Source organism: Hemiscyllium ocellatum, chromosome 45, assembly GCF_020745735.1.
Source record: "Hemiscyllium ocellatum isolate sHemOce1 chromosome 45, sHemOce1.pat.X.cur, whole genome shotgun sequence".
NCBI classification, from domain to species: Eukaryota; Metazoa; Chordata; class Chondrichthyes; order Orectolobiformes; family Hemiscylliidae; genus Hemiscyllium; species Hemiscyllium ocellatum.
In genome coordinates, this window is record NC_083445.1 from 4009525 (window position 1) to 4022136 (window position 12612).

The following is a 12612-nucleotide window of genomic DNA, read 5'->3' on the forward strand; positions in this document are numbered from 1 at the left end:
ATAAAACTTAAGTTATTGTGATTTCAAAACATTCTGACCAAATTTCATACAAGAAATGGGGTGGCTAGCCCTACCGCCTCATAGTGCCAGGGAACCAGGTTCGATTCCACCCTTGGGTTACTGTCTGTGTGGAGTTTGCTCCCACTATCCAAAGATATGCAGGTTAGGGTGAATTGGCCATGCTAAAATGCCCATAGTGTTCAGGGATATGTATGTTAGGTGCGTTAGTCAGGGGTACATGTAGGATAATAGGTCAGTGTGGACTTGTTGGGCCAAATGGCCTGTTTCCACACTCTAAGGATTACAGAAATTGATGTGTTTATCACAAAGGCATAGTCCTGAATATTGCATTGATAATTCAAGTTTAATCATTATTAAAAAGGATTTTTTAAAAACTTCCATTCACACATCATTCACAAAAGCAGTAGTATGGAAATTTATTGCACTGTCCTTCACTTAGCTGAATCATGAGGTTTTCTTTAAACTGACTTTTAATTGAGTGGGAGGCTTGCAGCTTTTCCACTAGTGCTTTTAAGAGTCACCAATTAAAGTGGAGATGTTCTCAGTCACAGGATTGCGACCTGGGTACAGGCACATGATCAATGTTACAGGGTGGGGGAACAAGACACCGTTTTTAAGTACATCGGAATCCAGGCTGTTTCCTTCACTTTCTTTCATGGAACAAGGACTGATTGATTGGTAGATAGAAGCCTCATCCGTCAAATGTATTAAAAAGTGAACAAACTCCTAAATGTGGCTGGGCCCTTGGATGAAGGCAGAAGATGATGATAAAGTCATCTGTCATATTAAGGCATCATCGAGTGAAGTGTGAAAACAGCAGTAGACGCAAAGCTGACTATGACATTGTCCCTGGGAAAACCACACTGTGGACAGATTTGGACTTTCCATGTGCTTGATTGGTTGGTCCACAGTATTCCGACATTCCCCTCACTTCCCAGTATAGGGCGGTTATAGGTACTGGATGCGAACACGGAATGTGCGGATCTCCATTGGATTGAGGACCACCTCATGCTTGGAGCTATCCTTACGCCTGGAAACTGACTTGATACTGTCCTTCTCTGAAAGGTGGGAAGAGGAGACCATCAGAAGTATTAGTTAGAACATGCAGCACAGAAACAAGTCAAATAGAAAGGAAATACTGCAGATGAGTGAGAAAGAGATAACATTGAGTTTGACTGTGGTTGTGAAGAATCATCATACTGAACTCAAATTGTTAACACTTTTCTCTCTCCCTGGATGCTGCTAAACCTGCTGACCCTCCAGCATGGAGTCGGCCGATTCAATCCAACTGCCCCCTGACAGTGTTTCATATTCCACATCAATCATTAGGACAGAAGTTGAGCAGTTAACGCTTCAGCCTTGAGGTAGAGAGTAACCTAGCTCTGTCCCATCTCCTCTTGGCCTACAGAAGTCTACCAATCTGATTTCTAATTAATAATTGACATCAATTGCCATTTGTGAACCGATTTCTAAACCTCCATCCTCACTATAGAAGTGTATCTAATTTTGTTCTAATGTTTAGACTCTGCTGTTTAATTCTCCAGCCAGAGAGAAAAAACACATTTGTGTCAATCATCTTCATTTACTTTGATACTTTAAACTTGAATCAAATTATGATTTATTGTTCTCTGTTTAAGGGAATACAGACTTTGTTTACTTTCTGCTTGAAATCAAGGCTTTGATCTTGTAAATCCGTGCTGCACTAGGACACTAGGGCGGCACGGTGGCACAGTGGTTAGCACTGCTGCCTCACAGCGCCAGGGACCTGGGTTCAATTCCCGCCTCAGGTGACTGACTGTGTGGAGTTTGCACGTTCTCCCCGTGTCTGCGTGGGTTTCCTCCCACAGTCACAAAGATGTGCGGGTCAGGTGAATTGGCCATGCTAAATTGCCCGTAGTATTAGGTAAGGGGTAAATGTAGGGGTATGGGTGGGTGGCGCTTCGGTGGGGACTTGTTGGGCCGAAGGGCCTGTTTCCACACTGTAAGTAATCTAATCTAAAGACATGATATCTTTACTGAGGTGTGATGTCCTGAACTGCTCCCAATCTGTATCCTCTAACCAGGGCTTTAAACAGCTGAATCTTGACTGTTTCCCTAGAGAGGCCAGTACGCCTTAATCTTTGAATTATACTAGATCTGTTCTTGAGATTTTACCAAGAAACCCTCAGTCTGTTTTGCCCCACTCCGAGTTAGAAATTAATCTGTTTTTACTTGATTTTCCTACACTAAAATCACAGATTTGATTCCCCCAACCCCCTGCCTATATTAACAGCTTTAGGTTTTCTATACAGCTACTGGGAGACAGGATGATGAGATGGAGCAGGATGGTGAAAACAAGGCAGTGTGTTTCTGACCCAGACGCTGGGCGACCAACCTGGTCCAGTTCTCCATTTGAGTCTAGACACGTCCTCTTTCCGCTGGTTGAAGCCCAGAGACATTTCCTCAACAGAAATGATCTTGAAAGTAGAAAACAAATTCTGAAGGGAGAAGCAGAGAGAAAGCCAGGGTAAGGCCATCGGTGTACAATCGGACATTCCCCCTGTCCCTGTTGATTCTGCTCTCTAGCTGAATGGCCCTAAGCAGCTAGTCTCAGAGCGAGGTTAAGAGAGTACAGCAGGGGATTTGATCACCGTTGGCATCAGAAACAATTAACCCATGCCTTTTATTCCAAGTTGTTGTAGAGCGACTGAGGGCAGGGACTCTGTCTGCTCAAGGCCTACCACCACAGGGAATTCTCAGAATGGATGTCTGTGCGGGAGTGGGGTGTGTGTGTGTGTGTGTGTGTGTGTCAGGGTTTGGTATCTCATGGGCCATAGGTTTACAGATGATTCTAACAACGTCTGTCATAGACTGTCCCTGATCTCAACTTGGCTGTGTTCCACAGGCCGCTGCTTCTCAGCCTGTGGTGTACAGGTCAAAACCTTCCTGCTCTGGCATGGAGCTTGGTACAAAGAAACTGGATCAGGCCATTTGGCCCATCAAGCCGGTACAGCCCTTCAATGTGATCATAGCTGACTAAAGTAAATACTTTAATTCGTTTCACACATTCCATCCCCTCTAACCCTGTCCAGCATTTATACAGGACAGATGTAATGAAGGGCTCATGTTAAGATCCTATCCTGGTCTCTTATATTCCAGAGAGAGGGGATTAGTTAATGGCATTGGCTCTCCCTCCTCTTGTTGTCTCCTCCCTACCGTAACGAGAAAGAGGGAACTTACATCCAGATCCACAGTGATGGGCTTGGAGTAGACACTGCTTTCCCCCATTTCGAACTGGTGTTCCAGCCGGATGAGGAAGGATTGGGAATCCCACTGAGCCAGGGTTAGGAGATGGACGTTAGGGGGCAACTCCTCCTTCAGGGCTGAGAACTGGAAATGTTCAGAAAACAAGCAAAGGTCACAGGAATAGCAGAGAAAGTAATCTGAGAATTTCTACCCGATGGAAACATGGCCTTCAGCCCAACACGTCCATGCTGATTCTCCGAAAGGTGTCCCACCTAAACCCGTTCCCCACGACTCTACATTTAACCCTGACGAATGCACCTAACCTACACACCCATGAACACTGAGCAATTTAGCATAGCCAATTCATCCTAACTAGTATTCTTTGGATTGTAGGTGGAAACCCCTGCACTCATGGGGAGAATATGCAAACTCCACACAGACCATGCTAACCACTGAGCCCCCATGCCGTCCTAATAAACTTGTATCAGTGAGATTACAAAGTAGAAAGAGCAGACCCCTCCCCGAACACACTATCATCCTTTCTCCCCTGTAAACACAGTTAATGCCATTTTCCTCAGCCAGTCCATGGGATACTCAGTTCTACACACTCTGGATGAAGACGGTTTGTTTTCCTGAATTGCCCATTGAGTTTATTAATGACCGTTATTTGTAAATCCTAGGTCTGCCTTCTCTCGAGTGTCAACCTAATCAAACTCTTTCAAGAAACAATTTTTTAACAGTAAATGTGGGCGGCACAGTGGTTAGCACTGCTGCCTCTCAGCGCCAGAGACCTGGGTTCAATTCCCACCTCAGGCGACTGACTGTGTGGAGTTTGCACGTTCTCCCCGTGTCTGCGTGCGTTTCCTCCGGGTGCTCCGGTTTCCTCCCACAGTCCAAAGATGTGCGGGTCAGGTGAATTGGCCATGATAAATTGCCCGTAGTGTTAGGTAAAGGGTAAATGTAGGGGAATGGGTGGGTTGCGCTTCGGCGGGTCGGTGTGGACTTGTTGGGCCAAAGGGCCTGTTTCCACACTAAGTAATCTAATCTAATCTAAAAAGAGTCAGGCCGTGCCTCTGCCTTCTCTCTTATCCACAGACTTCTTTAGATCTGTTGGTAGATATTAATGTGGACTGTGGTTACAGCTGAGATACCGAAGTATGAGACAGAGGAACTGGTTATTGACAGGAAGCAGCATCCCTTCTGCAGTGTTGGCCATGAGTACTGACGTTAAAGTAGACACCACTGTAACTCTGCTGCTCCCTGGCCTTGGACACTTACACCAAGCCAGGAGCTGGATTACCTCTGCTATGTGTTTCGGCCGGGAACTGTAAGCTGTCCCTGTGCCCTGGGCCATTACTGTCCATGGTGCCATGTACTCTGCCTGTGCCTGTAGCCTGTGGAGTTCAGCAGAGGCACTGACTGTGTCGAGAAAGACGAGGTGCTTTCCTCGTACGACCAGCCCTTTGCCGTCGTAACCCGGCTCTGACAGAGCTTCCCCGACACCTCGGTTATCATCGCGGAGCAGTCTCCGGTGAACCTGTTGTGATCAATGCACAATGTCAGTAACGTAGGAGTCTGGTTGCTGGGTCATCATTCACCCTATTCAGGGCAGGCTAACACCCGATCAACACTCATTCCAACCCCATCACAGCTGGAGCAGGCATTGAATCCCTGTTCCCCCAGATACGGTAAGGACCAATCTAACCCACAGCCAGCCCCACCGTAGGATCCCAGAAGCTTTCAACCTTCCTTCCATCACACTGGTGCCTGGGAATCTCTAGCCCTCTGAGAGTCTGTCCTTGGTGTGTGCTACAAGAACCTGCAGGTAGCTACCCACCCAGTTTATCTGCTTTATGAGCACATTTTCCAGCATCTGGAAACCAAGGAGTGGGAATCAAACCCAGAGTCTCTGCCTTAAAGACCGGTAAATGACCCACTATCTCCCCCTTCAGGGGATTGTTCTGATCCCAGCCTGGAATCGAGCTTGATAAAAATTATAATGAGCTGGTCTTTCACTGAAACGCAAGCACACAGTGCTACAGCGTTGGACTTAACAATAGAACACAAAAACAATTAAATGGAACAAACCAAACTATTTACACAAAACACAAACCTACAGCTTTCAAAATTAGAGAGAAAAACCTTCTCTGTAGTTTAACAGGAGCTTCAATTCCTCATTAAAAACCACGAAATGTTGGAGCAGAATTCGGTCACTTGGCCCACTGTGTTTGCTCTGCCATTCTGGTATGGCTCACATGTTTCTCAACCCCAAGCTGCTGCCTTTTCTCCATAAAGTTTGATCCCCTCAGTAATCAAGAACCTCTGCCTCAATTACTTAAATGACTAATCTAATAACCTCATCCTTGAACCATCATACAACTGAGGTTAGACTTTCTTGGCTTCAAATAATCTCTTTGGTGTTTTAACCAACATTCTTGGTCTGGAAGGTTATACTACACTGAGGTAACCAATTTCTAAACTCTTCCCCTTCTTTAAGAGTAACTATCTTACACACCCAGCTGCAGCCAAGCCTCCTGCAAAACTGCCCAATTCCAAAATGGCTTCCTTCTAGCCCTGAGATTTTCCCCGAAGCCAACAAACAATTCCAGAATCTTCAACAGAAACCTAATATTTATTCATAAAACTCACCCACTGAAACAAAAACGCATTACTCCCCAGGAAGTCGCTCTCTCTCATACTGTGTTACAATAAATCACCATGATTATAAAAATATTTGTACATTAATCATTAAACCCCCTCATAGACAGATCAAACTCACATGCCACTAGCTCAAACTCCAAACTTTAAAATAAATTAAATATAAATAACAGCTTCTATCACCAGGATGAGTTAATTAACAATATCACCACAGAACAGGGTATTTGCGACCAAAGCTATTGCTCTCAATTCCATCTTCGCTTACTTTGTTCACAATCCTTCTGCCACCCCAACCGCTCCCCCCCCCCCATCCATCTCAAAAGGGGAATAACTGAACAAGATTTACCATGAGCTCCAAGGACCCATCTTTGATGCTGCTTCCTCCTTGTGATCGATCAGTCAACACAGTCAACTGCATCTTGCTGTCCTGAAATAGAAAAGGTACCAACATTTCAAGCCTGCAGAGGGGCTGTGTGCCAAAACAGTGGCCGTTGAAATCAGCGTATCTCAGCTGTTGGGAGAGCAGGAGAGAGATCGTTAGCTGGGACCATGCCTCTGCCTGTCTCCTTTACAGCGAGGGAGGGAGTGAGTGAGTATGTGGGGCTGGGAATGAAGGCAGAATCACAATTGGATGTGGAATAGCTAGTTGATACTTTATGGAAACATTGAGGAGATATACTGTAGGGTGAGCGTATGCCCATAGACTGTACCCAAACAAAGGCAGTGGAGCGAGAACACTGCTGTGAATGGTTTTAAGGAGCAGGGGGTGGTGGTGTAGGATCCCTTGTGAGACTGTGGGGTTAAAGCTGAAACACAACAAGGGCTTCACCTTTATGTAAATCCGGCTGTTCACCGGGAAGTAGTTTCCAGCAACAGGCTCCGTTTGTTCAAATTTCCACGTCGGTCGATAATCTCTCCTTGGAGCACAAGGACAGGTTAGAATTCAGTACACAGCATAGATTCAACAAACACTCTCTCTCCTTCCTGTCAATCAGTTTCCGAGATATCAGTACACACATCTGGAGCAGGAGGGACTTGAACCTAGATTTCCCAATCCAGCGATGCAGAAAGTCCCGTTGCACCACAGACCCTTCGGCCTAACCATTCCATGCTGACCATAATCCCAAACTAAACGAGTCCCACCTGCCTGCTCCTGGTTCATATTCCCCCTAAACCTTTCCTATTCATGGGCTGACCCAAATGTCTTTTAAACATTATAACTGTACCTGCATGCACCACTTCCTCAGGAAGGTCATTGTACACACTAATCACTCTCTGTGGAAATAATTTGCCCCATATGTCCTTTTTAAATCTTGCTTCTCTCACCTTAAAAACCTTCGCTCCCTGAGGTTTGAATACCCCCAGCCTAGGGAAAAGATCCTTGTCATTAACCTCATCTAAGCCCCTTATGATTTTGTAAATCTCTAAGCTCTACTTCCTACGCTGCAGAGACATTGTGACACACGTCTAGAGCAGGTATAGGTTGAACCTGGGTCTCTTGGTCCAGAGATGGGGACAGTACCACTATACTGCAGATGACTACTGCAGTACCATTATACTCTTTTTAGATGATTAGTGACATATTTCCCCCACCCCACCCAATGCTTTATGACATTCCTGTTCTTTGACTGCCATTGGATAATGTGAATGGCCCAATCACTGGGCAGCTCTGCAGCAGATCCCACGTGGATTATGATATTGATGGCTGTGACTCAGTGGTAACCTCTGCCCTCTGAACCCAGGCTGACCATCCGAGTACTGAGCTGTGACCGTCATCAATCAGGTGAGATATTAAACAGAGGGTGCTGCTGCTGTCTCTCGCAGGGCTGTATTGGGCCCGGTGGCCAGAATTCACTCCTAACCAACATTTCATTTTAAGAATCATTCATGGGTCAGCATTTACTGCCAAGAGGATAATTAAACTCAACCACATTGCTATGGGGCTAGAGTCACATGTAGGCCAGACCCAGGAAGGATAGTCATAGTGGAGATTTGAACTGGGTTTCCCAGATCATCGCCTGGATCTCGGGATTTATAGTCAAGCCATAACAGCAGTAGGCCATCACCTCCCTCTGTCCTTCCTGTCTGTGGGAACTTGCTTTGTACAATCTGGTTGCTCTGCTTCATTCATTGCAGCAACATTTCGTAAGAACTCAGTTCACTGTCAGGCAGTTTGGGACATTGTGAAGTCAGGAACGGTACTATAGAAATGCAGCTCTTGAGGGAATTAGCTGCAGGTTCTAAAAAACAGGAGTTTCATCCACAGCATCAGCTGGTGGCTGGAAGTCAGTGACTACACTTCTCCAGGCAACTGTTCCCATCGGGAATTTCCCACCTTACCTCCGGGTGAGGATCTCTCTGCCGTTGGAATCCGTGTAGAAAGTGCCCTCGGTTTTTAACGACGTGTCGAAGCGGCTGATAACTTCCTTGCCAATTCCATCACTAACGTTTCAGAGAGAGAGAATGGAAAAAGAATTAAACCCAAGGCATAGGGACAGGAGTAGGCCATTCTGTCCATCAAATCCACTCCACCATTCAATGATCATCCTTAACTCCACCTTACACTGATTAAAAACCTGTCGATCTCAGCCTTGATACACGTCATCACCCAGTCTCCACAGCCCTCTGCCGTAAAGAATTCCACAGATTCACTCCCCTCTGAAGAAATTCCTCCCAATCTCTGCCTTAAATGTGTGACCCCTTCCTCTGGGAGTCTGCCCTCTGGTCCTAGACTCTTTCACAAGAAGAAAACCTCTCCACATCTCCCCTCACAAGCCTGCTAAATAATCATATGTTTTCCGGTGAGTTTACCCCTTGTCGAAATTAAGCCGACACTGAAGCCAGAGGGGAAGGGATAGAGCCGAGGTCCTACGACACTATCCCCAGGAGCTGCTGTGCTTAATGAAGGACCCCACTGTGAATCCCTCTGACAGAGTGGGACACTCGCATTCCCTGACACACCAGCAATAGGCAGCAGCTCTGTTCCCAGGTCCACCCCGAACCCTGGCTGTATCCTGGAGGATAGCAGTGTTTCTGTCAGGAATTCCGGATACTTACCCAGTTGGAATTGGCCCCACGGTCCACTCGAGTTCAACAAACTGCTGGTCTTTGTACAGCCGAACAACTTGGGAGCACCACGCTGAAAAATTTTGATAAACTTCCTGAAATAAATCCGTCTTCAGTACGGATTAAAAAAAAAGAACACATTATATATCAGCTATATCCCGCTTGGAGTAACCTCCCACTAACCTATTTCCCAAACGAGACGGCCCGGCAGGACTACCACACACACTTTGGATAGTCCACACCAAGGGAGTGCCGCACTGTCGGAGGGTCAGTGCTGAGGGAGTGCCGCACTGTCAGAGAGTCAGTGCTAAGGGAGTGCCGCACTGTCGGAGGGTCAGTGCTGAGGGAGTGGGCACTGTCGGAGGGTCAGTGCTGAGGGAGTGCCGCACTGTCGGAGAGTCAGTGCTAAGGGAGTGCCGCACTGTCGGAGGGTCAGTGCTGAGGGAGTGCCGCACTGTCGGAGGGTCAGTGCTGAGAGAGTGCCGCACTGTCGGTGGGTCACTGCTGAGGGAGTGCCACACTGTCAGAAGGTCAGTGCTGAGGGAACGCTGCACTATCGGAGGATCAGTGCTGAGGGAGTGCCGCACTGTCGGAGGGTCAGTACTGAGACAGTGCTGCACTGTCGGAGGGTCAGTGCTGAGGCTATGCCGCACTGTCGGAGGGTCAGTGCTGAGGCTATGCCGCACTGTCGGAGGGTCAGTGCTGAGGCTATGCCGCACTGTTGGAGGGTCAGTGCTGAGGGAGTGCCGCACTGTCAGAGGGTCAGTGCTGAGGCAATGCCGCACTGTCGGAGGGTCAGTGCTGAGGAAGCGCCGCACTGTCAGAGGGTCAGTGCTGAGGGAGTGGGCACTGTCAGAAGGTCAGTGCTGAGGGAGTGCTGCACTATCATAGGGTCAGTGCTGAGGGAGTGCCACTCTGTTGGAAGGTCAGTGCCGAGGGAGTGCCGCGCTGTCGGAGGGTCAGTGCCGAGGGAGCACCGTGCTGTCGGAGGGTCAGCGCTGAGGGGGCGTCGCGCTGTCGGAGGGTCACCGCTGAGGGAGTGCTGCACTGTCGGACGGTCAGCACTGAGGGAGTGGTGCACACTGAAGGGGTGTGGGTACCACTGACAAGATCATCTTGCTACCTACCCCTAATTGCCCTTAAATGGCTTGAGAGGCTGTTTCATAGGATGTTACAAACCCCACAGTGACCATGTTGCTGTGGGTCTAGGGACATATGTACCCAGACCAGGGTAAGGATGGCCAATTTCCATTTGTGATCCAGATGGATAATCAATGATGGGTTTTGTAGTCAACATTATGGAGTGTAATTTTATTTAATTATATTAATTAGCTGAATTTAAAATTCCACTTGCTGTCAGGGGTGGGACAGATAGGTCCCTGGATATACAGTATGAACCTGTGACATTTCTACAAGACTGACACCACTGTGTGGGTGCTTCCTCATATCAGAAACCTTCTAGGTTTGCAATTTCCTATCAGGTAGTCACAATGCTTAAAGTTGGTGCTTGCATTTCTAATAAAAACTGAATGAATGGTCTCACACTCCTCCTTACCTGCACTGTGTAGGTCTTCACGTTTTTGGCCATTGGTAAAGGTTGCTCCGGTTTGGGTCTGAATATATAAGCTCCCGAAGGTTGACTGCTCACTTTATCGCCCGTACTGGCAGTGTACCTGCTCAATCATATCCACACGTTCAGGGTCAGCACCACACACACACACAGCTACAAAACCTCACAAGGAAATAGCTCAAAACTTCTCTGCTGAAGGTAATACCAATGGACGCTGCCAGAGTCCGGACAGTGAAGTGGTGAAAGGCTGCTCAACAACAGAATGCCTCACAGCTCAGACCAATTCGGCCCTCAGCCAACACCAGCTGCAGTAGAAGGTCTGGAAGTGGAACTGTATCGGAATTATAGCCCAGGAGACTGCCACAGAGTTATACAGCACGGAAACAGACCCTTTGGTCCAACCCGTCCATGCTGACCAGATATCCCAACCTAATCTAGTCCCACCTGCCATCACCCGGCCCATATTCCTCTAAACCCTTTCTATTCATCAACCTATCCAGATGCCTTTCAAATGTCATTGTACCAGCCTCCACCACTGCCTCTGGCAGCTCATTCCATGTGAAAAAGTTACCCCTTAGGTCCTTTTTAAATCTTTCCTCTGTCACCATAAACCTAGGCCCTTTAGTTCTGGACTCCCCCACCCTGGGGGAAAGACCTCACCTATTTACCCTATCCTCGCCCCTCACTGTTTTATAATTTCCCTCAGGGAGATGACAGGACCCTTTGCATCATCCCAGCCGACAGCTGAGTCTCTCCTGTGTGACTCAGTCTCACACCATGGGGTGCATTTACCCACTGAGCCACGGCTGTGTGTAAGTGCTGTCAGGTTAAACACTCACAGGGAGAGTGGGCAGTGGGCACTGTATACAGTAAAGTGATCAATCCTGCTCTGTGTTACAAACCCCACAGTGACCAGCAGGGACTGAATGGGCTGAAGATCTTCCTGTGCTCCCTAAGGGACAGAGACAGCAGGTAATAGGTTCTCAAATACACCTGGTCTGAAAACTAGTTCACAGGATCACATTAATAAAAACGGAGGGGCAGAGAGAGAGAGAGAGACTACAGGATGTTACTCACCAGTGGAAACTCTGAGTAACGGGTAGAGAAAGGTTCTTGAGCAGATTCTCAATCCCACTGATGAGACCAGTGTGTGCGTCAAACGTCACTCGGATATACTGCACAGAAAACACAAGAGAGCGATTCCGACAGCAGTACTGGCTGTGTCACATTGTTAAAGCCCTCAGTGCGGGCGATGGGGTTTATATGGTGAAACCAGGTGGAGGACCAGAGCTCCACAGGCAGGAGACAGCCAAGTGCCAACAGCAACAGAGCAAGGAGGGAGTTCACCTACTTGGGGACAGACAGGCAGACTGGCTCTCTGTCACACGGACAGGCAGACATACACTCTGTCACACAGACAGGCAGACATTTTCTCTCTCTGTCACACGGACAGGCAGACTCTCTCTCTTTCACACGGACAGGCAGACTCTCTCTCTTTCACACGGACAGGCAGACTCTCTCTCTTTCACACGGACAGGCAGACTCTCTCTCTTTCACACGGACAGGCAGACTCTCTCTCTTTCACACGGACAGGCAGACTCTCTCTCTTTCACACGGACAGGCAGACTCTCTCTCTTTCACACGGACAGGCAGACTCTGCCTGTCACACGGACAGGCAGACACTGCCTGTCACACGGACAGGCAGACACTGCCTGTCACACGGACAGGCAGACACTGCCTGTCACACGGACAGGCAGACACTGCCTGTCACACGGACAGGCAGACACTGCCTGTCACACGGACAGGCAGACACTGCCTGTCACACGGACAGGCAGACACTGCCTGTCACACGGACAGGCAGACACTGCCTGTCACACGGACAGGCAGACTCTCTCGCTCTGTCACACAGACAGGCAAACACTCTTTCTCTGTCACACGGATAGGCAAACACTCTTTCTCTGTCACATGGACAGGCAGACTCTCTGTCACACGGATAGGCAGACATTTTCTCTCTGTCACACGGACAGGCAGACTCTCTCTATCTTTCTCTCTGTCACACGGACAGGCAGACA

General features: G+C 48.0%; 1 protein-coding gene across 2 annotated transcripts in view; it reads right to left on the reverse strand.

The window, feature by feature from the left end:
* Positions 1 to 345: 345 nt before the first annotated feature.
* man2b1 (mannosidase, alpha, class 2B, member 1) overlaps positions 346 to 12612 on the reverse strand; it is a 32509-nt gene continuing 20242 nt past the window's right edge. For both annotated transcript variants that reach the window (XM_060855207.1, XM_060855208.1), the window contains exons 15-24: positions 11618 to 11715; positions 10526 to 10643; positions 8962 to 9080; positions 8245 to 8346; positions 6734 to 6821; positions 6251 to 6331; positions 4547 to 4783; positions 3241 to 3390; positions 2396 to 2498; positions 346 to 1079 (exon numbers count right to left, since the gene is read on the reverse strand). In XM_060855207.1, coding sequence (XP_060711190.1) covers positions 970 to 1079; positions 2396 to 2498; positions 3241 to 3390; positions 4547 to 4783; positions 6251 to 6331; positions 6734 to 6821; positions 8245 to 8346; positions 8962 to 9080; positions 10526 to 10643; positions 11618 to 11715 — 1206 coding nt within the window. In that variant the 3' untranslated portion in view covers positions 346 to 969. The remainder of the gene's footprint in view (positions 1080 to 2395; positions 2499 to 3240; positions 3391 to 4546; positions 4784 to 6250; positions 6332 to 6733; positions 6822 to 8244; positions 8347 to 8961; positions 9081 to 10525; positions 10644 to 11617; positions 11716 to 12612) is intronic.